General features: G+C 41.5%; 1 protein-coding gene across 1 annotated transcript in view; it reads left to right on the top strand.

Moving 5' to 3' along the window:
• LOC137792667 (phospholipid-transporting ATPase ABCA1-like) overlaps positions 1–25977 on the top strand; it is a 122934-nt gene that overhangs the window by 84988 nt on the left and 11969 nt on the right. The window contains exons 36-47 of the mRNA XM_068588421.1: positions 420–597; positions 1635–1750; positions 2904–3048; positions 8414–8537; positions 9383–9512; positions 9892–10012; positions 15906–15968; positions 17472–17578; positions 18824–18965; positions 19957–20091; positions 21798–21901; positions 23222–23314. Of these exons, the coding sequence (XP_068444522.1) occupies positions 420–597; positions 1635–1750; positions 2904–3048; positions 8414–8537; positions 9383–9512; positions 9892–10012; positions 15906–15968; positions 17472–17578; positions 18824–18965; positions 19957–20091; positions 21798–21901; positions 23222–23314 (1458 nt within the window). The remainder of the gene's footprint in view (positions 1–419; positions 598–1634; positions 1751–2903; positions 3049–8413; positions 8538–9382; positions 9513–9891; positions 10013–15905; positions 15969–17471; positions 17579–18823; positions 18966–19956; positions 20092–21797; positions 21902–23221; positions 23315–25977) is intronic.

Here is a 25977-nt window from a genome sequence, read left to right as displayed (position 1 = left end):
ACATGAGGGTCCTTATTATTATACATTCAAATGAAAGCGGGAGTTTGTATCATTTGTATTGAAAGCATGAGACCATTTCATTAAAATTCATGTTGAGTTAGGTCCTGTGATTTCTGAAGATATCTCATATTCCAATCTATCATCTTACAGAACTTAGCATATTACGTAAACAAACACAGTGGGAACAATATGATCATCCAATTAACCTGTGCTGTGATGAAATAATTTCCATCTTCGTGACCTTGTTTGTTCACATCCAAAAGGACATTTTAAGAGCCGGGTCTTCACAGAAATAACAGTGTGTTGAGAGTTTAAATGGACATCTCTGCTTCTATTTTGGTGTTTTATTGTCAGTGTTCTGGTACACACTAATAGCTCTCCACTCTACTTCCTGTTTGCTGTTCTCCATTCAATCACAGGGCCACAACCTCTACTGACGTGGTGGTGTCCATCTGCGTTATCTTTGCCATGTCCTTCATCCCTGCCAGCTTTGTCCTCTTCCTCATCCAAGAGAGGGTGAACAAAGCCAAACATCTGCAATTTGTCAGTGGAGTAAACCCAGCTGTCTACTGGTTGGCCAATTTTGCCTGGGACATGGTAAGTATCAGCTTTTAAGGCCGCTTTATCACCTTTTAATTGAGTATAACATTTTGTTCTGGGTCAAAACTCCAAGATATGCAACTCATACAACTCTGGTTTCTGTGCCGTAGGCTTTAATTTACCCTATTTTGCTACTTTCTACTGTACTATCCAGCAGATTTTTTATCCAGCTAAGGCTGAATACAACAAAAAAAAAACATTCACTGTAATTGATAATGTAGCTTTGACACTGCTGGCTTCTGGGAAAAAGCTTCCTCTGAGCAACAGTTATTGGCTGAGGCGTAATTATTGATGCTGGCTGCCCCCGCTGGTTACACTCAACAGGCTCACTGACAGTTTCCCTGAGGCATAATGGGAGTAAACATTTTATCAGGTACCTTTGGTAAAGAAATGGCACCGGGACGCTCATCATTATGGTGGATAAATGCTGTCTGAGTGCAAGACAAATGCAGGAGCCGGTCTAATGAGTCTAGCCTGAAGCTAAATCTACATTAGTATACACACTCTATCAAAGGGTGATATTACAGGAAGTCCAGGTTTCACTTTAAAACTTATTCTGTGTATCATCAATAAACATGTGTATCTTGATACAGTCTGTTTATTGTATCTATGCTACATAATTCACTACGTTACCGTTGGGAAACTGTGGATTTGTTTTTAAAGAGGCAGCCAAGAGGAATATTACACCTACGAGCAAAAGCTCTTGTTTCGAGCTTTTGGATATTGAATCAATATAAGTCTCTGAGTTTAAAAGTCTTTCAAAATCATTGGGGACACTTGCCTCAAAGACAAGTATTGGATGACTCTATTATTACGGTTATTAATTAGAAAATGAAAGGGGGATGTATTTGAGTGCTAATGATATTGCTTCATAATTACACGTCTTTTCTGTGTGAAAAAAAAATATGGCGGGATAATGTTCATGATTGAAAATGTTTTTTATGCTGTCACTAATGCCTTGAAGAAAAATGTATTTCTTAATCATGCACTGGCCTCTACGTATGTGTGTGTGCTTGTGTATGTTTGTTCCGTAGTGCAACTACATCGTCCCATGTGTGATTGTGATCGTGATCTTCCTCTGCTTCCAACAAAAAGCCTACGTTTCACCTCCGAACCTGCCTGCTTTGATTCTGCTGCTTCTTTTGTACGGGTAAGTCAAATCAAAACTTAATACTTTCAATGCCACTGTAAATGTATTTAGTGATAGTGGGTTCTAATTATTTGGTTCAAGTTTGGGTGGTTGGGTTATCCCTTTTTGGACATTTGGATCATGAATGGTTCCTTATTGGATTCCTTTATTTTACACTGTTCAACAGGATTGCATACTGTCTAATGTATTCTGCATCCACCAGTGTGAGCGCTTTATGGAACCACACTTTGTATATTTAATGAAATAATGAAATGCAGATGAGAAGAAATTATCATACTTCAACCGTCATTAGGGAAAAGAGGAGTTCTTGGTTGACAAAATTAAATCGTCAAAGTACATCATCTAGACTTATGGAGATATTGAGCCGCTCTCATAAGATATAGCGGTAACTGCGAAATGTGCAACACATTCATTAAAGCTTATTAATACAAAGTAGGTGCCGTGTCATGGTCGTGATCAAGGCGTGAGTGCAATGTTGCGTTTGTCGCATCGTTGTATGTTGCAGTTACCGAGTGAAAGCTAATGAGAATCAATATGTTCCCGAGGTGTTCCATGTAAAGCACCCGACATGATCAGCCACATCACGAGGCCCGCAGTCACGGGTCACATGATGTCAAAAAAAGCATAAAAGAGATTTGGTGACTGACCTTTACATTCTGTAAGCCGACAAATAAAACATTATTAAACACTTCAAATTCTGTGGACAATTCAATATTTTACTCCTGCCTGCACGCCATGATCATACCGAACTCATTCATAAAATGTTATTTGAAATATTGAGCTGTTGTTTTACTGCTTCAGGGACTTCTTAGAGCAGATCCTCACTTCTACTCCTCCTAATACCGAGCTTGAACTACTGCAGGCCAAGTGTGGGAGGCTTTTATTGTTCAGCAGTGTTTTATGGGTCACTGGTTGGTTGGTGATGCGGCGAAACTGTATAATTTACCTGGGAATCTGCGTTTATGAATTATAAATCCTGCTAACATGGCATTGGCCGCTGCTGTCACATAACCTGGCGTTAACAGAGTTTAATTTAGAGTTCATCCTCGGGCTATGTTCTCTAAATATATTTCAATTTTGACTTGTCTGTACAGTATTACTACATTTCAGAGGATCCTTGCCTGCTTGTGTGACGGCGTCTTGTTTCCTTCAGGTGGGCCATCACCCCCATGATGTACCCAGCCTCCTTCTTCTTCAGCGTGCCCAGCACGGCCTACGTGGTGTTGACCTGCATCAACCTCTTCATCGGTATCAACGGCAGCATCGCAACCTTTGTTTTGGAGCTCTTTGATGACGATGTAAGTCGCTGCCGCACACGAGCGCACATACACGTACACTGGTATGGACAAGAGACTCGCGTGTATGCGCACAATTTTAGCATGGTGGAAGACACATTTCCTATGAAGTAGCAGACACAGACATCCAGGCTCCCATAGCTGCATAAACAATATATTTGGGGGCAATAGCAGTGGATAGCTAATTGACTTGAATCATAGATAAATGCTGTGTTGCTTCCATACACAATTGGGTGCGCACCTAGTATAGCTTTTAATTTATTTCTTTTATCCTCTCAAGGATTTTTCAAAGGAGTTATTTTCCCTATTCTCTTTAATGTTTAATCGTTTGGTGAGAATTGGGTCTTCGGAGAACTTTCCTCATCCATCTTTCAGCAAGCGTTCATTTAAACTGCAAGCGGCTTCGGTCTCCGGGGAATCAAAAGACAAAGACACCAAAAAAAAGACCTGCATAAGTAATGGAGAGCTTAGGAAGAGAAAGAGAGCGAAAAACAGGGATGTTGACTGTCAGTCATTTTACTTTTGATTAGAATTTAAGTGACATTTTATTAAAACATGTTTTAAAAAAAATCTAAACGGTGAGAAATGAGCCTATTATGATTCTCCAATTTGTGTCACAGGCAGAGCCCTCAATGTGCCTTACAGGTTGTACTGATTTAGAAAATGATCCTCGTCACCCTGTGTCTGTTTTTTGGGTCTCTGAACTATATTTATGACTAATTCGATTTGGAGACTTAATTGTTATTTGCGTGATTAGCATGCATCATCTACTTCAGGATTCTTCTTTTTCCCACGTCATATTTTTAGCTTTGTGTGAGCTGATCAGTCATTCCTTGTCAACACACACAATGTCGCTTCGCTCTCTGACAAGCTGCTTATCCATCTGATGCTTCATCGAAACGTCTCCCACAGCTCTGATCCCACACTTCAGACTGAGCACAATGTTGTCTGGAAGACTTTCCCTCTGCACACTCTGTCCCCTCCGACACGCCTGCCTCTGACTTGATGTTTCCTCTGGCGCCGCTCATCTATGGCATGGCGGTTTCCTGTCTCCTAACGAGGCGGCCTCATTTGCATCGGGATTTCATTATAACAAACATTCATTATCAATTTGTTTTGTTCATCTGGCAAGTCTTGTCTGTCATTGTCTGTCATTGTTTCCATTCTGTTGTCTCTGCATCCACTTTATTTATTGATACGACGTTAGAGGAGCGTATTACTCATAAAGGGCGCCATTGGTAATAATTTAATGGACAGCATGTTGCCCACTGGCAGTGTAAAGAGGCAGATTTATTGTGCTCTTCTCTTGTCCAAGGCGTGAGGGAAAGAGATCGTGTTTCTCTGAGTCCTGACTGGGACAGAGGTCTGTGGTAATTCTGCTAATCTGACTTGATTTCACTGCCGATAAGAGCGCCTGATGGGTCAACATCAATCACCGAATGTTATAACTCTCCAAGTTTCCATGTTCAGCGTGTCTCCCTTTGGGAAAAGACTCTTGACAAAAAATCAAGCTTGGATACAACAGTACGACAGCGTGCCCATGTTCGGCAGAAAGGGTAGATCCAGCTGACAGCTCAAGCTAGTCTTCCCCTCTTGCGACTTTTACTGTTTCAAAGCTTTGTCTCGTCATTTTTAGACTCCTCAGCGGTGGCATTAGTTAAACAATGTCACTCAAAAGTAAAGCCACAGGCCTCAATCTGTTCTCTGTTTTCAAGCACAGGGTGAATCTAGATCCCTTTTGGGCATAGCACTATTTTTCCAAGAGAGGAAGAAGAGCTGCAGTGTTGCAGACTCGATGCCCCAGTTTTGTCTTGAGACCAATGGGAGATTTTCTTTCCCCTCAGGACTGTCCAGCTCCCTGTGGATTGCATCAATTCCAGCCTGCCTTGTATGCTTGAAGCAGTGTCAGAGTCAATACCTCCACCACGTGCCAGTCGCAGATAACCACAGGCACAGATAGATTTTCCTGGACAAACATAAAGGTGTGAGCAGGTACTACCTGCCTCATGTAGTGTAATTGTCTGGAGTCCAGCATCCTTTATCAGCATGGTGTTTAAAATAGGCATTACAATCAGTCCTTTTGTATAGCGTTACAAAAGCAATGGCTCCTGCTGACTAAGTCCAGTTAACTCTCCGGCCCATTTAAAAAACAAAGTGTAGTCTCACAAGCAATAATTTAGCGCGATTTACATAAAGATTCTTGAACTTGGTGGTTGGTAGTGCTCCCAAAAGATCTGCAGTAGCTTAGAAAAACATGAATATCGTCTGCAGAAAATATCCAACGAGACTGTTTGAGCCGTATATTGTGTCAGTCTGCTCTGGTTGTAATTCCCAGCATTATGGATGAAGCCGTGCTGTGGGAATAAGCACATGTAGCGAAATGGGTCAGATAAGCGCCCTGCCGACTACACCATCTTTAAAACCGTTTGAAAATGATTCATTGGCATAAAGCACAAATGTATGGAGGAAAATTGTCCAGCATTTCATCATCCACAACCAAGAGCCTCTAAGATCTCCCTGATGAACACCCCGTGAATGGAGATGTTTTACTTCATGTCCTGATCTCAAATTAGGGTTTGCTTTCTTTGGCATTCCTCGGCCAGACAGATGGGCCGCATTCAGCCAAGGTCATCGCTGTTGGTTTATTCAACTTTTTTTTTTTATCTCTGTATAACTGAATGTTAAGAACAGAGGTGTCTTCAACAAATCCCACGAAGTGTGTGTGTTTGAACATTTACATACGGAAATAACAATATGTTTAACATTAATAGTTTGCAAACCGTTTTAGGGTATTCATTCCTCTGTTACATTGAACTGCCGATGAAAGATTGATTTAGTTTCCATATTTAAATATAAATCTAGCGAGGATGAATACATATCAACTCGTTAAAAGTCAACATGGCAAACTGGTGCAAAATACACAAGTATAAGGGTAATATGTTTATTGGAGGTCAGACAATGTTCTTGAACGCACATTAGCTCCAATAAGTATGAGCTATTATAATTTTAGATATTAACTATGTAACTGTTGTGCTGTATTAACATCATCAGAAACATACTGCCAGCCGAGGCAACGTGTGGCTGGTGTTTGCTCACCTTGTGTCGGTCATCAGACGGTGATAGATGCAAACATCAAACATTACAGGTGTGTAGTGGATCAAAATGAAAGCTTTGAAGATGGGTGCGGTCCGAGCAAAGGGTGCTTGGAAGTGCGGCCGCAGGAAGTTGGCCGCTGGTCGGCTTTGGCTTCGCAGATTGTGTGACGGCATCACAATCTGGTCTCCAGTTCTGAATGTTGGGAATACTGATGTATTTATTGATTGATGAGAGGGAGGGATGCTTTTTTTTAAACGACCCTTATTTTACTCTTAGCTATTGCATTTCTTTGTCCCCTTTAGTCTTCACGCAAACGGGTAAACGAAGATAAAAGCAGTGATGCATTATGGTTGGAGACATTGGCGGACATCTGAAGGTTTGATTTGACACCATGATCAATGAGGCCTTTCTCTCACACTCTCATATGTGCCTTAGAGGAACTTAGCCATCTTTCCATATGCATGTGCCCACTTGTGTATCTGGAACTCTGTTCAAGTTTGATTCCTTTCTTCTTTTTGACATAGAAGAGTTTGACATTTTGGCCAGTATGTTGTATGAGTTAGATGAAAAAGATCAAGACCCCTCTCATGTCTGCCTGCTGTGTAATATAATATAAAACTATGTGAAGGAGCACATATAGACTTTAAACACCTAACCTGGCTCTGTCCAAGGGTGACAAAATCCACCCACAAGTGATTCACAGAAATGACAATTAGCCATTTCACGGCCTGACTGTTTCTTGGCAGGGACCAGTTGCCAGGCAACCTGTGGAAGTTACCACAAGATATAATATGATAAGTAGTGAACTTTAGACGTGCTGGTTGATGGGTTTTATTACCTTTGGATGGAGCGAGGCTAGTTCTTCCCCCCCCTGTTTGCAGTCCTTTTGCTAAGCTAACCAGCTGCTGCCTCCCGATAGCCGCCGTAGAGACATAGTAGTGTTATCAATCTATTCTCACTCCATGCGAGAAAGCAAATAATCATATATCCCAAAATGTTGAAATATTCAACTAAAAAGAAAAAAATTTATTCGATGAAAATATATTTGAATCTAGCAATCTGTTTTTAGGCAGACAGGCGTCATGCAGTCATCTTTAACTGCCAATTTAAATTTTGCTCGGTGAGCCTCATAAATCACAGAGCAGGTACGCACTCCCATGAATATATCTTGCGACAACTGCCGTCATCTGGAAATCTTGCACACGGCTTAAACAAAATGCACTGCCACCCCCTACTCTTTGCTTGGGCTCACCGAAAAACAGAAATGATGAATTTATGTTCTTCCTCCATGTATGCAAGAGCTTTGAAGACTATGCTGCAATGAAGCAGTCGCCTATGCATAATGCATGCATTGCTTTTGTGCTTTTGAACATGACAAACATAGTCATATGTAGTCTTCCCTCTCCCATACCTTCCTTCCTCCCTGACTTACTGTGTTTCCTCCCTTATTTGAGCCAGGTTGTTATAGCCCAGTCCATTGTGTGTTCATTAAATACATTATGTCCTTTGTGCTTTTCTCTGGGCCCTTTTGTTTTGCAGCCTCAGGAATAAGGAATATGAGAACGGGACAGAACAATTTTTCGGAGAGAAAGACAAGTTGTAGCTGGGAAATGCCCTGTCAAGATAAGACTAGCTTCTTTTGTGTGCCTTGTGAAACAGTGAAACGGTATGCTTTGGCTTTGTATTTGTGTGTACCTGTATGTATCTGTCTCTTTGTTCTTGTATACAGTATCAGAAAAAAAAGAACAGAGAAAGATGCAGAGCTTCTGTCTGTGTTTTCACACTTTTTGTCTTTTGCCAGCTGTGTCTATTTGGTCTCAGGGTGCTCCTTCTACCCTTAGTTAGGAGTTTAAGGATGAACATCTGCTTACCTGAGCACAACCTCATCAATTTGTGTTTACACATTCTGTCCGTGTGCTACCTCACAGATCACACAGTATGTTCCCTAATGTTTGCTGAATCCCGACATCAAGAAGGTAGATGAACTGAGATGCTCTGCGCTTCCTCAGCGGCCCATTTAGAACCTCGCAACACAGCAGCTCGCAGCGTGCGAATGTAGTGCAGGATGTTTTTTAATTATCCCAATCGTGTCCGGGAAATACGCACTGTCCTCCAAACCTCTTGCGCCGCCGGACCTGCTGACTCGCGGCGGCGAGTTGACATATTCGGCTTGCGCCGGCTAATTCCCAGTCGGGGCTTAAATATTCAAAGCGTTTAATTGCCATTCATTCTTATCGTTCTTTGTGTGATTGTGTGCATTTTCCTCCAACAGAATGTCTCCCGCATTAATGACATTGTGAAAAACGTGCTGCTGATATTCCCGCATTTCTGTCTGGGCAGAGGACTAATTGACATGGCCAAGAACCAGGCGATGGCCACCCTCTTCAGCAGTTTTGGTAAGAAGCCCACCACCACTATGATCTTCCCTGCATGTGTTACATTTGCACAGCAGACACAGAGGAGAGGGGCCCAGGTTTGTGGAGGCGGCGGCAGGGTTGAGGAGGCCATCAAGAGGCAAAGAGGCACATGAAAGAGGAAGAGGAGTCTTATCTGTAGAGAGATGGAGCAGGAAATAGTGGCTTGAGGAATCATTTGCGACGGTGGCGGAGAACAGGACGGGAAAGCAATCACAACCTAAAAGGGCTAGTGTGGAGAACTGCTATTTACCAGAGAATGAGACTGCAAGCACTTTCGTTTTACTTGTCTACTTACTCTGCCCCCTCGGGCTCAAGGGTTGTAGAATCTGAGAGAGGGAGGAAAGACAGAGAGCAGAATTTAAAATGATCAGAGTGGGGGCCTGTCACCGGTTTACTTGAGTGTTAATTAGACCTAAAAAAGGCCTCCACATGAAAAGAACAGGATATCATTGATTTTCGCACATGACATACGTGACAGCACTTTTTTTTTTTTACGTTTTATTTTTTTCAAGGCTAAGTGGCATTTTAAACTGCTGGCTTTCAGCAATGAATGTGTCTCAAAAACACTTCAAAGAGCTGACGAATTCCAGCTGTCTTCTAACTTTTGACAAAGACATATTTGGCTGTGCATGAAAGAAAACACACATCTGCTAATTCCTTTTTTGAAGACATTTCTGCCAAATCATACTCTGAGCTTGTAGATAACGACCGGATATAAACATGAATTGACACGCCGCAATAAAGCATTTCATTACATTTTATTTTCTGTGTTTATCGGCTTTGTTTATCACCATATTCTTTCCGTTTATTACTTTTTTTTCCAGGGGAAGACCGTTTCAAGGATCCACTGAGCTGGGACATGGTGGGGAAGAACCTTTGTGCGATGTCTATCCAGGGAGTTGTCATGTTTTCCATCACAATCCTCATCCAGTATAAGTTTTTCTGCAAACCAAGGTAAATTAAGCTGTCAAAATCTGAATTTCAGAATAAATTTGTCCAAAACTGGCCAAAAAAACGTTTTGACACTACGCTCATATTTCTGACTGTTATAGTGTTTACGTTTTCAGTAAATTTCCATCTAGTATTTGTTTCAGTCATATGAAACATACCCCATGTGCTTCATATAAATGACATGTTACACTGTGAATCTGTATTATTTTTGTCTGTGTTTAGTTATCGCGAGGTTGCCATGGAAGCTAATAACTGTGGCTTCTAATATTTATGAAAAATCACCGAGATTGTTTCATTGTGCTTAAACTTTGACCAAGATCTTTCCTCATGCTAATTTTAATAAATGGTGTTGTGCCAACTGCGGTGGACTTCTTTCCGCCAGGCTCATTTCAGGGAAATCCTCGTCTTCAGAGGAAGAGGATATCGATGTTGCTCGGGAACGCAAGCGCTTGTATGAAGGCCAGGCCGACAAAGACCTTCTGAGGATCTGCGACCTCACTAAGGTATTGTGTAGTGTGTAATTTTGTTATTGCGCTGATTGTGGTAAGAACTTCCCACGTTATTCAGTCATTTATTCGATTTTCTTTTTTTTTTATCAGGCGTAGATTGATTGCTTTATTCGATTTTTTCGTGAATTTGGCAATAGTTTTTAACTTTTATTTAAACTTTGGAAAATATCCAACACAGAGATTATTAAAAAAAAGTGTATTCCCTCAGACATTTAGAATGGTGAACTATGTTTTTGGACTTTTGTACAACCATGACCTCATTGACATTTTTGCTCTCGACCGTGTTTTTTTTAACCAGAAAATGTAACAGCCGACCTACATACATACGTTTTATCTTCTTCTAACCCTTATATTATTTCTTCATTCTTATTGTTACTCTTGTTCTAATTCTTATTCTTAATCACACATACTCTGTAGTGCATTATGTTGCTTTGCTTTTCACTGCACATAGTTTATGAGCTTGAGAAATAACTTTGAAGAAGGAAAACAAACATAATGTTTTTTCTCCCCCTGTAATTAACACTGTTTAAAAGGCCGTAATCCACTTTATTTGTGCATGTGGATGTGTGTGGGAGGGAGGAGGTTTTTTCCTTGCACCTGGATAATTCAGTTTGCAAGGCAAATGAGAAAGACAGATAGCGACTGTGCAGCTGCGAGCATTCCCAAACATCATGAGTGGGCATCACAACTAAACAACATTGCATAGTAAGGGTGTAAAGGTCCGCACTGCTATACAGCTCTGGCCGTTCCCACATTGCAGCAGGTGAAGTCAAGCATGCCGAGATGGTGCATGCCTTAACACAGCCGAGATTAACGCTTCATCCATCGGCAGATGTTCCCTCCCTGTGGGCGGCATGGCATCAGGAAGTGTCACCGCAGCAGCCTGCTTTGCAGCTCCATTGCCGACAGCTGGACGATCTAACAGCCTCTTGCTTCTTACCACCCTTCTCCGCTCCCCGACTCCCTCTGTCTTCGCAGTCTCACTATACTTAATCTTTCACTCATTGCTCACGGACACAGACGTGCTCCACGCTCCCTTGGGTAATTACCGAACAAGCGCCGGGTAAATCAGTTGGATGGGTAACGTCTTACAAATCAGTTCGCAAGGTGAAACCGTGTGGAGTGGAATGTTCCTTTTAGCAGCAAAAACTTGTCGGGGAAACTTTTTCATGTTCTGCAAACTTGTGAGGACACTAAAATCTCGAGTCTGCATGCAGCTTAAAACGGTGGCAACGTGTTCAGAACTAGATTTGATTGTGCTTGTCTGCTGTTGACTTGGAGCCATTGTTCACACACACCTTTAATTTTGTTCAATATTTCCCTGAGATGAGACCCAGTGGCCCGTCGTCACACAAAACAGCAGTGCAGTGGCAGAAGGCATCAGGATTCTTCCTGCAGTGCCCTCATTGACTCCCACCACAGCTGTGCCTCATCCATTTGGGATGTAGATAACAAATTGATCAATGAGCGCATGGTTTCGGTGGCCATGTGCCACAGGCTGAGCCCTGTCATTAATCTAAGTATGCCTCTGAAGCGATCGACAGCCTATCAATCATGTGTCAGATTCCTGCTCCTCCCCTTCCTTTTCCTGCTGCTCTAAACAGCAGCATTTTGCCACGCACCCCACCTGCTAGCCTCCACTTAGCTGCTGCATTAGCGTCGGCACTGTAATCGATGGAGACTGTAATGGAAGTGTGTCCGTCTGTGAGCGTTTTCCGGGCCCAGTGCTGTCGCTTTAACCTTCCAGTCACTCACTAAGTTGACAGAGAGAAGTTTTACAGTACATTGTGACAGCTGTTTGAGTTCAGGAGACTGAAGAGTGATGAGTTGCACCTTGGAATACTTCAAGTCTGCCCATGTGATTATATTTACTCTGGGCATATGAGTGGTTCAAATGTGACTCTTTGACATGAGCTGTGTGTTGTATAGTGACATAAAGATTCCATTTGTGGGCCCATATATATATATATATATATATATATATATATATATATATATATATATATATATATATATAGCATAAATATATATATATAGCATATATAGCATAAATATATATATATAGCATATATATATATATATATATATATATAGCATATATATATATATATATATATATAGCATATATATATATATATATATAGCATATATATATATATATAAATATATATATATATAGCATATATATATATATATATATATATAGCATATATATATATATATAGCATATATATATATATATATATATAGCATATATATATATATATAGCATATATATATATATATAGCATATATATATATATATATATATATATATATATATAGCATATATATATATAGCATATATATATATATATATATATATAGCATATATATATATATATAGATATATATATAGATATCTAGCATATATATATATATATAGATATATATATAGATATCTAGCATATATATATATATATATATAGCATATATATAGATATATATATATATATATATAGATATATATAGATATATATATATATAGATATATATATATAGCATATATATAGATATATATATATATAGCATATATATAGATATATATATATAGCATATATATATATATATATATATATATATATATATATATATATATATATATATATATCAGTGGCGGGCTATGCATTTCCTACCTGCGCCATCAATGTCTCTACAGCTGAAAAACCTATCAGCTGTTAAACGGCTGGCGGGTGCACAACCCTCCAGCCAGCACCACCAGTGTCTGGACTCCTTGTGGGGATCTACAGATTGCTGCCTCAGGGCAAACACAGCGCGATCTCACTATTAAGGGCACGGAGGGAGGTCACACGGGGTGTGTGGACCGACCTGCGGAGCTATTTTAACCACGTTGACAGGAAGATAGGCGCGGCCACTCCGTGGAGCAATGTGTCATGACGCAGCGCTCGCCTCGCTGTGCATCCTGACCGACTTGACCAGCCCAAACCTGTCGGGTCAACAACAATGCATGTTGTCCAAATAACCACCAAACAACGAGTTACATTTAGTCATAATAAAACACAATTAAAACACTGCACATACACACAAGACATCTCCAGTAGCTGCTGCACCGTGGAGGCGAGAGGCACGTTTAACTCACCACATGGCCGTAATCTCCTGCATGTCAAAGATTACGCCCAGCTTGTCAAATTAAGGATCTGATTTGTTGAAGACCATGACAATCAACCACAACGTCCACTCTCAGTGTACTTTACTCTGCAAAGGCCTGCTTAAACTGCTTTTCTGGCATAGAGACACCGGAGAGAAAACATGTGATTGGATGAAAGCTGCTCCTTAAAACCAGCTGCAGGCTGAAGACGGCTGGCAGAGCAACAGAGGAAGACAGGAGCTGCGCAATGAGAAAATAAGCTGATAGGGAAAAATAATTATATTACATGTTGTGCATTTGTGAAAAACAATTACATTATAAAATAGCTATAATTTTGTGATTCTGTTTAGGCCAGCAGAGAAGGCCTAGAGGGCCCTGATGGCCCATCACACACATTTTTCACAGAAGTACACCCAACTAATACCGCTGTAAATGAATATAACTTGAAGGGTCCTTTATGACTGCAGACGTGTAATTGTCACGGTTTACTACCTGAGCTGTAGCAGTTGGCGTTTGAAGCTTGTGATTTTCTAACCTAAATCTATATTTTAGGTTTGCACAACTGCCGCCATCACGTTGTCCCAACCATCTCATCTGATGAGACGTCAGCCTGTTCATCATGACAGCTGCCGTGGTGCTGGAGTCAGAGGGGAATTATCCTTTAATTGCCTTCCTCCATACATGTATATGCTGCTTTGATGTGGCTTTAGCGCTGCAAACTGTCACTAAAAAGTAGTATGCGTAATCCAGGTTGATAAGTACTGAGTGCAGCTGCCAGATGGCACTGAAAGAACGGTGGATCTATGCAACTCCTGCTTTTATCTCATGCGTTTGATGTGCCAACTGTGTAATAAATGCAATGTCATTGTTTGTCAGGTTTGAAGTGGCAGTTCTAAATTAATATTTGCCTGGTAGCATTCTGAATGTGTCTGGGCTGGCAGTTTTATTTTATTTTCTTTAATGGTGGATAATATTTTGTCTGGAGATTCTATACAGGAAACGTGGCCTTCATACTTGGAAATGTACGTTGTCACTTTTTCTTTTTTAACATTCACTGTTTGAGTCTCTGACACTCAAAATACAGGCTGGTAAACACACACTAGCGCTCATCGAGAAACAACCAACCGTCGTCACTCTTTCATAACCCAAAGGGGCACAGTGCTGTCCTTGATTTAGAATTTTAAATGTCTTGACTGTCACAGTCAGCAACAACAACAAAGGCCTCGTCTTGTCTTTTTGTGCTCGAGTAAGACAACGCTGCTTTCAAACCACTTTGAAAACATGTCAAACCCTAACATGCTGCTAGTCTTGGATGTGGAAAAATACCTCATGCACTAAATATCTCATTTTGTTGAATGTTCGACTACTGAATTTCTCTTAAGATTGTAAAAAATACACACACACACACACACACACAAATAATACTGGCCGCTTCAAGTGTGAGTTACTTTACCTCTGGTAGGATTTTTAGATGATGCAGAATGTAAGGATGCAAATGTGCATGAATGAGGCTGGTCAGCGGGGGAGGATGTGGATGCAGCACGAAGGAGTTCATGTGAGATGTTGTACGACATCAATCACCTCCTCGTTTCCAGTGCCGCTTCTTGGTCTTAGCGGGATGCTGACTTCTAGTCAGGATGTGAGAAGTTGTGTTCTTTTTCCCCTGAGAGATGGGATTCTGCATTTCTTTTTTCAATTTTTGTTTTCTTTTTTAGCAATGGTAGGAGTTTTAAAGATGGCGATGTTCATCCGCCGAACCGTCCTTCCGTGTGGTTTGGTGTACATACATATTCCTGGTCACGAGATGCTGTGTCTTAATGGCGGATAATGTTAACAACCAACAGGAAATTCTCTAAAGCTAAAAGTCCCATCAACCTATTTGTTTTTGGTGATTAATGCTAAGATAGCATGCTAATATGCTCTTGTTGTCTTGATATTTGGAGCTTTACAACAATATGTTAAATGTATTAGTTATCATAAGCGCAATTTTCACGATTTTTATACATGTAAAGGATGCAATAGGCTTCATTAAACTCATTGTTTTGGCTTCTCTGCCTGTAACTTTGTTTATTTGTGTTACACTCTTTTCAGAGATATTTTAAGCAGCTGTGAGCAGCGGTTTAAGTTTAGCATCATGTCCTTACCCTGTCCCTGGTTTGGCTATAGACTTACACCATCTGTAATAGATTTCATGAAGTACTTTTCAGATTAAGGACAGCATGCTTTTTCACCAAAGTCATCTCTGTATATTGACACCACTAAATGCAGCTGCAGTAAAGCTGGTGTCCATACATAGCATGGTGGGTGACTTGTGCGTGTGCTGAAGGTTATGGAGGCTACTGAAGTGGTACTCAAAGTGGAGACAGATTTCCTCATGAATACTGTCATGTGGTCACAAATACTAATGTCCATGTCCTCTTCTTCTCTCCCCCCCCCCTTCCCTTGTGGAAATGTCTAACTTTTTTACTACCTTTTCCCATCTGGATGGCTCTAAATGTGGCAAATTATCCCTTCTTGGTAATTTCTTTTCCTCCACTTTCTCTGTCTCTCTCCCTTCTGCTTTTCCCACCTGCTCCTTCCATCTCTGCTCTTCCCTGCTGCTCTGGGCTATCGCTCCATATTTCGTCATGCCATCCTCTCTGTTGTCTTCCTCCCTGTCTGCTCCCCACCCGTTCCTGCCCCCTGCCTTCTCTTTCTCTGGCTGGCTGGTTGATTCATTTTATTGTCTGCTCCCTGCAGGTCTACTCTCGGAAGAGCGCCCCCGCTGTGGACGGGCTATGTGTGGGAGTACCTGCCGCAGAGGTGAGCCGAAAGCTGCCGAATCACACATGCACCTCTTCAAGCCTGCGGTCCGTTTGAGTTTGTCCGTACAAGACGACTTTGCAGCACCTAAGCATTTGGTTCATTTTCCAAAAATCACCAGCGACATTCTCGGTTGCCTGTGAATACAACATTTGGATATGAATTGACAAAATTATGCATATTCAAGTCAAATGTTCTGTTCATGGTAATATTTACCAAATGTTGACACGTGAGAGCAGGGAGCGATGAGCAGATTCACTCTGTCTGGGCTTTGATTTGCAGTTTTCTGGTTATTTCTTGATGATTTGAATAGTTGTTTGGCTCCGTCTTGCCTTTTTTACTGAGTCGAATCAAAATATCTTCCAAATGCTGCTTAGAGAAGGCGTTAGGAGAAACACTAATCTCCTTATCGGGCTTGTTTTCCACCATTGTATTACTGCCAAGCATGTGTGTGCTGAAAACGCACAAGCAGGCGAGTAGAAGAGCATTGCCAGAGCAACAGAGGCTATCAAGCGAAGGAATGAGGACCCCGGTGCTGTTTAGTTCAGAACGCTGCCAAATTAGCAAGAGAAACGACATCCACCAAATACAAGCAACAAGACTTTTACACTTGTTTTGACTTGGGGACCTTTGTGGGAAGCTGACTGTCAATGTAAAGCATCCTTATTCATGATGACATGTTACACATGATACGTACCCGTACACACACTTAGTCACACAAAAACACACACACGTACACTTCCGCTGGAAGCTCGACTTAAACATAATCTCAAATGCTGACAGGCAGTCGTGCTCGATGGGCTTTCCGGTGGTATCAATCCTGCCGGCTACTGTTGACTCAAAGCGCAATGTAAATGCCAGTGGAATATTGTGATTCACAGGGCTCGACTGATCACACACTGCATTTCCATGCATTATTTACATCCAGCTTAGTCCTCAGCTATGCATTCACAGGCACAGGTCACAAACAAGCAGGGATCAATAAATGACAGGAATCAAATATTTATGCCGGAGCCAGAGCACCTAAGGCGGGTCACATGACCGCCGGGCTGCGTAAAGACGACTTCCTGTCGCATGCCTTCCTTAGAGGGGTCGGGGGAGAGAGGGAGAATAAATGTGTTTGTTGTAGAGATTTACAGAGGCAGTGGGCTTCTTTTTTTTTTACAGTATTAATTCCTGTGTGTCTGCCATGTTGATTTAGTGTCTGTTGTTTTGTTTATGTACAGAAATCAGGACATCAATTTGTTGTTTTTGTTAAACACCCAACCAGTCATGCAGACTCTATATATTGTGGTTTCAATTATTCTGTATGGTGTGAACAAATATTTACGGTATATAGATAAACTTCATTAAAGGTGTTGATGGGTCGCGTTTATTCAAAAGAAAACTCATCTCCATGCAGAGTATTTGAAATGTCATCCAGCACCATTGTCTGCTGCCTGTTTTCCAACGAGGCTTGTATCCACAAAACACTGCGTGAAGCCTCCCCATTGTCTCCGTCAGTGTTTCGGCTTGCTGGGAATCAACGGGGCTGGGAAAACCACCACGTTCAAGATGCTGACAGGAGACATCCCAGTCTCCAGTGGAGAGGCCTTCCTAAACGGATACAGGTGAGGCGCTAACTCCCACTAGCGCACCGAGTAACTCATCATAATTAGCCACCCAAGATGGTTGCTCATATGGGGATCGAGCGGAGGTGTTTTTTTTCCTTTTATAGCTCGCACCTTATCTCAGCTTCTCTTGTTCTGCATAACTCAGCTTTCTATTTCTCCCTCTCTCTCTCATTCTCGCTCTTTGTTTGTTTTTTTTTTGTTTGTTTCTTGGTAGTTTTGATATCTTTTATGGATTCTGCCATCTCTGCCTTTTCAACTTTGGTTCTCTCATGACATCTCACTGCGATATTCTCAGAAATGCTGAAAACTCTGCTCTCGCTTTCTTTCTGCCTCTTGCACATATTTCATTCCTTTTCACATCCTCGCCCTGTACCTTGCTGCAGAATCAGTCATAAGAAATCTTTGTACACGCCAACAGAAACACAAAAAAAAACACCTTGACACCAACAATAAGAGACTTGGAAGGCTTGCTCTTCTTTATTTTTAGGAAGAAACGACTGTTTCTTCGCCTCGGCGCGCATCCCAGCACGGTTGTGTGTGAGCTGCGGTTGGTTTTGCATCACAACGATTGCTGTAGTTGTTCATTTATACATCTGGTAATTAACTTTGTGTTCAACAAAGGAAGAGCGCTGAATAAAGCAAGGCCTAACACAACAGTGTTAATGTTGATGAATGTGGGCAACGCAGATCAAAGACAAATCCAGAGACCTTTAGGGGAAATAAAGACTGAAAAGAGTGAAAAACAGATGTGAGTACACCCACTCTCCTGTTTTCAGCTTTCTGTGCATTGGCAAGGAAAATGATCGTCAGAAGCATCTTTTCAAGGGATGTTCTTGCTCTCCCGACAACTGTCTCTCTTATCACAAGGAATAGTTGTTCATACCCGGATTCGGCATCTCCTCACCACCTGGTGTGTGACTGTCTGTGGAATACAAAAGACAAAAGCTTGCCGGTATAACGTTGGCATACTCTTGTTATAGAAAACAAGCTGAAAAACAAACTGATAAGAGCAGTGGACTAGGCCGGTTGGGCTTGTGTTTAATACATTTATAACACTTTCACATCACATGAGTGATGTGTGTGTAGTGGCCACACATTCACCATTATCATTTTTCTTCTACTCTTTCTTTACATGACAGCCAAACAGATAGACGTTTGTCGAAAGGCATTTATGCTTTTAGCACATCGGCAGTTAGCCAACACTCTTGTGTGAAATATGTGTTGGTGTTTTCTCGTCCCCAGTATACGAACAGAAATGAGGGCCGTTCACCAGAACATGGGCTACTGTCCCCAGTTTGATGCCATCGATGAACTGCTGACCGGACAAGAGCATCTGGAGTTATACGCCCGGTTACGAGGGGTCCCAGAAAAGGAAGTCACCATGGTAACCTTTACATCCTTTCATACATCTTGTAACATTGTAAACTGAGTAAGGCGTTGTTCTACTAATGGCTGGTGCTGTGAGGGACTGTGTTTTAAAAACAATATGCACAGTTCAACATAGAATTGTGCATATTTCAGGGGAAAAAAACATGGAAGAAACACAGCAGGTCTGCTGCTTTAAGATGTTTATTTGCTTCTAAAATGTTTTTTGTTATATTTTTCCTAACAAAATGATTTCAACTAGAATACATGTCGGGCAAGCTGGAGTACACGTCGAAGTAATAGAAAACCTCAATGGGAGAAGCCATACATAATGAAAACTGGCCAGCGGTGGAGAGGCAGCAGCTGTGGGTTATGGCTCTGCATTATTCACCATGCCCAGTGGTGTGGCCGGCCCTGTGCGGCCTCCCTGCTCTCCCTCTTCTACAACAAGAAGATCAAAAGAGGAATAGGCTGGCGGCGACCATAGGCCTCAGACCCGGGCGCCAGGGCTTTGATCTCGTAGCTGCAGTGCAAAAAGGATCCCACTCTGCGCTGCTAGCATCACTATTCATTTCACTGTGGCCCATTGTGATGGGCTTTTTTTTTTTTGGGGTGACAATTCTCGATCCAAATCGAGCCCTTGAGGAGTCACATTTGTATAATCAATAAGCAGAAATGTCCACAAGTATAAACAAGAAAGGCACTAGAAGCCAAACGCAGGTGCCACAGTCTGTGTTTTATTGTGACACCTCAAAGTGAAATTGTTCCAATCTTGCTTATTGCAGATGTTCGACAAGACGCCGTTTAAACAGCAAACAGAACAGTTCCATAACAACCTGTGATTAAGGTCCTGCAGCGATGCCAGCTGTCATGCCTTGTCCTTGAAAGCCAGAGAGCTTAAATACATCGGAGATTTAAGTCAAAATATCATCCCTGAAAGAAAACGTGTTTATGGGAACTCTTCTTGACAACATAATGGCTTTGGTCACTTTGATTTCTCTTTTCAAAAGGTGGCGGAGTGGGGGATCCAGAAATTGGGGCTGGTCAAATATTCCAGCAAGTCGGCAGGAACCTACAGCGGTGGGAACAAACGCAAGCTTTCTACAGCGATAGCCCTGATCGGTTGTCCGCAAGTGATTTTCCTGGTGAGATATGTACTTATTGATGTGCTGCACATGCTGAAACTGTGCTCTGTGAAATGCTGTTTCATTGAGACTTAAGAGTGTAATACTTTAAATCAATATTGATGCTCTGCAGATGTTTGGATTAGAGCAGATCATTTCTTTTTCTCTTTTAACAAGCACACAAAGGCTCGACTCGCAGTGAGAATAGGATGGAGAACAGGACTTTGGGATAATGTACGCTCTCAGAAATGAGCAGCAAAAGACAAGTTTTGGATCAATCTGTAAAATCCTTACTGGATTTCCCAAAGGATGAGAAGTCCATCACTCGTGGAAGTAAAGGGTGTATTTTTTCAGCGGTCACTCACTGGTCATCTTTTAATTATTTTTTTCAAGAGAGAAGCAATTAAAAAACGCAGAGCACACAGAACAGTATTTGCACGCATTAAATTTCTATTCATCAGGACTTAAACTGAGGGCAAAAGCAGTTTCTCACTGATGAAAGATTAATGGAGGCGTGACTCCGAATACACTGCATCACATGCCTTCAATTAAGCAGCTTTAATGTGCATTAGGAAGTTATGGCCATGTAGGATTTTGCAATTTCTACTTGTCTCCCCATGTCCCACCCACCACTTCACATGGTCTAATAATTTAGACATATTACATTCTATGAATACATTTTAATATCATTCCATGCCCACATATATCTTGCAAGATGCAACATTATTGTTGTCTGATTTGCTGCTCGGACACTAAATGCTTCACTTTGCATTATTTAAAGTTAGCCATCAGATGAAGCTGCTCGTAACATTTTTAGTCAGGTAATGAGTAATCCATAATGAATTACACTTACAGAATAATCTTTCCAAACCATGTCTCCTTTTTGGCTCAGTGCTTAGCCTATCGAGCTGCCCTATTCCAAACCGACTTATTTACCAGCCAGGCTCGCCTTCACTTTGAGGCAGTGGGATAATGTATTGTCTGTGTCAATTTCAGTATTGTGCGCTAGTCCAGGGAGTCCAGGCGGCCTTGAGGCTGTGCCACGTAGGGTTTGCAGAGGGACACATTGGGCACGGTGATGGAAATGCCCCATGGGATTTGTAGGACTCTGCTAGTGAGAGAGAACCAGGCCTGGAACGACACCAGGCAATGGACTGAGTACTGTCACTCTCTAATCATGCATGGACAGACTAGCCCTGAGGAAAAAGAAACAGAAAGTCACAGAGACTGTGTGTGTGTGTGTGTGTGTGTGTGTGTGTGTGTGTGTGTGTGTGTGTGTGTGTGTGTGTGTGTGTGTGTGTTGTGCTATGTTAGAGAATGCTTCAGGATGTGTCTCCAATTTGTGGACACGGGTATACTCTGAATTTTCCCAGACTGTACCGAGTTATGCCTGGTTTTATGTGTGTATTGTTCCTCACACTTCTATCTCTTACACATAAGACTGACAAAGCAAGCGTTTTATTATTAATGTGTCGGGTCAGAACAGCTTCACCGGACAGATTGTACACTACTCTTCTTCAAAAGAGTTTCTCCATTTAATGTTTGGTTGACGGTGTTGGAGAGCACAGGCTCACGCGTCAGTCTCAAAAGACGAGTCGAGATGTGATAACTGCTTTATCTTGTGTATTGGGGCCCATTATGTTCATCCACACTCATTCATGCGTTTCCTTTCACGTCTTCAGATGATGAAATGATTTGGCAAAGTACAAAGTTTACTTTTATTACAGGATGAACCAACAACTGGGATGGACCCCAAAGCCCGGCGCTTCCTGTGGGACTGCATCCTTAGCGTCATCAAAGAGGGACGCTCAGTCATCCTCACATCACACAGGTGCAACGTCACTCTAAAGCGACAGATTTTCTCTGATGGATTCACACTTATGAAAGTCAGTTAAAAAAAATATATGACAAAAAGTCATAATTATGACATAGAAAGTCAAAATGATGAGATAAAAAAATTGAAATTATGAGATAGAAAGTCGAAATTGAGGTAAAAAGTGTGATTCAGTGGCGCTGGCTCTTTTTTCCCTTCCTGTTATCTGGTGAAACATTTTTACTTTCTATCTCATAATTTTGACTTTCTTATCTTGTAATTTATTTCTTTTACACCCACAAAGATGAAATGAAAATATGTTGAATATTGTAGTTAGACTTGATTGAGTTAAACCTTAGTCGCAAGGTATTGTTTCCTGTGTGGCGGCTAATGTTGACTGCCAGAAACACACGGACTGCTATAAAGCTTTTTACGAAGCATGAGGGCATATTGACCGACTGGAGCTTTTTCTCCTCCATGAAAAGAGAAAATGTCAATATCGTTGCTGGAGTCTTTTAATTATCCAAGACTTCCTGGAGCAAAGTAACCATTATTTTCTTGTGCAGTGTTGCCCAGTTTTTGGCATAGTCTCGAGAAAAAGATGAAATGCCTAATATTTTTGTGGAACTTAAAACTTGATGACCCACGTGGATATGGAAGATTTAACAATTAACATGCCTATTCATTTTACTATTTCCCAAATTGCTTAGCTTTTTTTTAATTATTTGTGCCCCTAGCAGTGCATATAAATAATCTCTGCTGTTGTTTATTTATTTTCTTTCATGTTTTCTCTTCATGGAGAAATGAAAGCATTTGTTGTCCTCCAAGGCAGTGTGGCTGAGCCGCATCCAATCGTCCATGGCATGACCAGGTGGTTGTGTTTTGTTAAGTGGCAGATTCACCAGGTTTTACAAAGTCATAATCCTAATTGGACCATTCCTCAGAAAGGCTTCACAGGTTTTGCCTCAACTACAAATGACTCCTGCTCCAGCCCAACGGCAAAAGAGAAAAAAAAATGAGATAATAAGAACTACAGATGGTCCCTTCCTATTCCTCTAATTACCGAATTTGTCGTCCATTTAAGGTGTCAAAGTAGACATGTAAAAATGCTCTAATCCAAACTTCAACTGTACATTAGAAGAACAAGGTCTCAGTAAATCAGTGGAGTTATTTTTCAGGAAAATATTGTGAGATGACACGATGGAAAATTGAGTTCCATGAAGAACTGAAGCCTGAAGCTTGAAGCTTGAATTTAGTCAGATATTATATACATTTCATCTGATTTGCATGACACTCAAGCGTTTCATTAATGCAATATCCCCTATTTTCTTTTAATAGTATGGAGGAGTGTGAAGCACTGTGCACACGCATGGCCATCATGGTCAACGGTCGCTTCAAGTGTCTCGGCAGCATTCAGCATCTGAAGAGCAGGTAAGCGTCCTTCTTTTATTACTGGGTTGGTTACACCAAGAGGAGAATATATATATATATATATATATATATATATATATATATATATATATATATATATATATATATTCATTTTTTCTTTTTTTTTTAATCTTTGAAGCTCCTTCAATTGAGATGAAAGAAATCTGTGTCCCACTGAGGTGTTCTGTTATTTATATATAAGGTCATGTATATTGGTAATGAAAAGAAAATGATTCAGGTTTTTAAAGGAAGAAAAAGGAAAATATGTATATTTTTTTCATCATGTATTACTGCAGCTGAGAGACTCAGGAGATACACAAAGAATAACAGAATGTATCAAAAAGTTTGCAGTTCTGAGTTGAACCTCGAGTGAACTTCACAATGTCATTTTTAAAAAAGAAATGCTTCAACACATTGATTCATACACATTAGCTTTCTTGCTAGCAAATAAGCTTATTGCATTACGTTTCATTTAGCTGACACTTAACCAAAGCAACGTGCAATCTTTCTTTACACCGTAGACACAGCAACAGGGAGTGATTCGGCGTTAAGTGTCTTGCTCAAGGACACATCTACATGGACTAGCAAAGGCACGGCTCGAACCACCGATCCTCTGATTAAGATGGGCATGCTAACAACTGAGCCACAGTCGCCATATCACCTTATCGCCTTATCTTCAATTTAGTTTAGTATGGATTAAACAAACACAATATAATGTGTGGTCAAAGTGCTTAAGAGGTTCTGGTAAATATTGTTTATATTTAGATGGAGCCAAGCTAGCTGCTTTGCCCTGTTTTCAGCCTTTGTGCTAAGCTAACCAGCTGCCTGTTCGAGCTTCATATTGTACATACGTGATAAAGTCATCCGTCCTCACTCTTAAAAAAATACTGAACAGATATCCCAAAATGTAAAACTGTTCTTTATATTAATACTATATACAACTCCAAGTTCTAAATCTGATTTTGAGCTTTCGTGGCTATGTAATGATAGTGTATTCATTTGTTTTTCTTCCCATAAAGCTTCATCTTAATAAACCCACATATATGCCTCATGTATTTTGATGCACCTTTTCGAGACTCATCAACATGATTGTATTGATTTTTTCATGAAAAGATCCATATTTGAGGCAAATGGGCAGACGGTCGGGTCTGTCGTCCTCAGGTCAGTGTCCCAAGTCTTTCACCATTATCTCAATTTCACAATTTTCTCTCCAGACCCATAAATTCTATTTCCACCATCCTTGCCGTTATGCACATCCTTAATAGGCCTTGTGCATGTCTCCTAATGGGTTTTGTTATGTCTCCATAGCAGATATTCGCTGCCCCTAACATCTAGCACTCAGGCCTCCTCTCTGATATTCATCTGACATTTCCCAAGGCCAGCACTTATGTCCCGAGCCCTGCATGTAGCAGTGAGACCGATCCATTACCTTAGGTACAGTCTGGTGACATTATTACCACTCTATTGTGCGATCTTGTAAGAGGAAGGACATTCTACACACACACACACACACAACAGGAAGATGTGGTGGCAATCGTTGGCTAGGGAGAAAGATCAATACACCTGGGATGAGGGGAGGAGCAGACCATTTTTTGGGATTAGGGGAAAGGCCTGGAACAACAAGGGGCGGCCAACAGTATCAAGGGTATTTCACAAGAGCATTAATGTCACATAACTGGCCACTGTGAGAGAAGAGGTAGATTGTGCGGGAGCTAAAAAAAAGAGTGCGGAGGGACAGTTGAGAGGCAAAGGGCTAAAGTGGCAGAGCGATGTACCAATCAGTCCGTCCCAGATGTTAGGGTAATTGACAGATCCGCTGTGTCAATTACATCCTGTCTGTTGGGGGAAAAGCAGGGTGGTGTAAATAATTTATGAACCATGCCGGAGGTAGAGGATAGGTAGGAGCCTTTGGAGCAAGGGGGGTGAGGGGAAGAAGCGGCAAAACCATGGAGGAGAACACAGGGTTAACACGTGTCCTACTTCACTTAGCATGCTATCGGGTAAAAGGGAATCACACTTCATAAGACAGGGAGAGGAAGCCAGATAAGCATGACGTCGACACAGATTTTTGCCGTGCTTATTTTAGATCTCACACGGACAATTTACATGCCGCTGAAATGCTATCGCTCAGCTCTTGCCACGCAGTGAATAATTTCTAATTAAGCGTCCCTATCTCCTCAGCGCTTGGTGTAATTAATGTTTCATGAGGTGTGGGACCCTGTTAATGACTGAAAAGGCAATTAAGGGCCGTCTTCCGTTTGTTTTCTTTTTCCCGTCACTATCCCGCCATGTTTGTGCTGCCATGTTGCCCCTCCATCACACACGCACGCACACACTGAGTTAGTATGTGATCCACCATCATTGAAGTTGGTGTGAGCCTCATCAATCCCGCTTTGCAGGGTAAAGCATCGAACATTTTGTGTTTGTCTCCACATCTGACTCCATGATGTGAGAATGGAGGGGCTGCTGCTCACAAATGCACAAGCTGCTGCCAGTGTGCAGATGGGAAGACTTCCATCAGACAGCAGGGGTTGAAGTAGAGAGGGGAAGCATGCCGGTAGAGGCAGGTGTTGTACGCCTTCGTCACACGGCGTGAGCGGTTGACCTGCGAGGCTGGGGGGTTTCCGCTTCTTCCCCCTGCTCCCCCACCCCCAACGACGTCT

This window comes from Clinocottus analis, unplaced genomic scaffold, assembly GCF_023055335.1.
Source record: "Clinocottus analis isolate CAN_PGR_092001 unplaced genomic scaffold, fCliAna1.0.p SCAF_21, whole genome shotgun sequence".
NCBI lineage: Eukaryota > Metazoa > Chordata > Actinopteri > Perciformes > Cottidae > Clinocottus > Clinocottus analis.
Note: the sequence above shows the minus strand (reverse complement) of the source record. Positions and strands in the feature narration are given on the sequence as shown.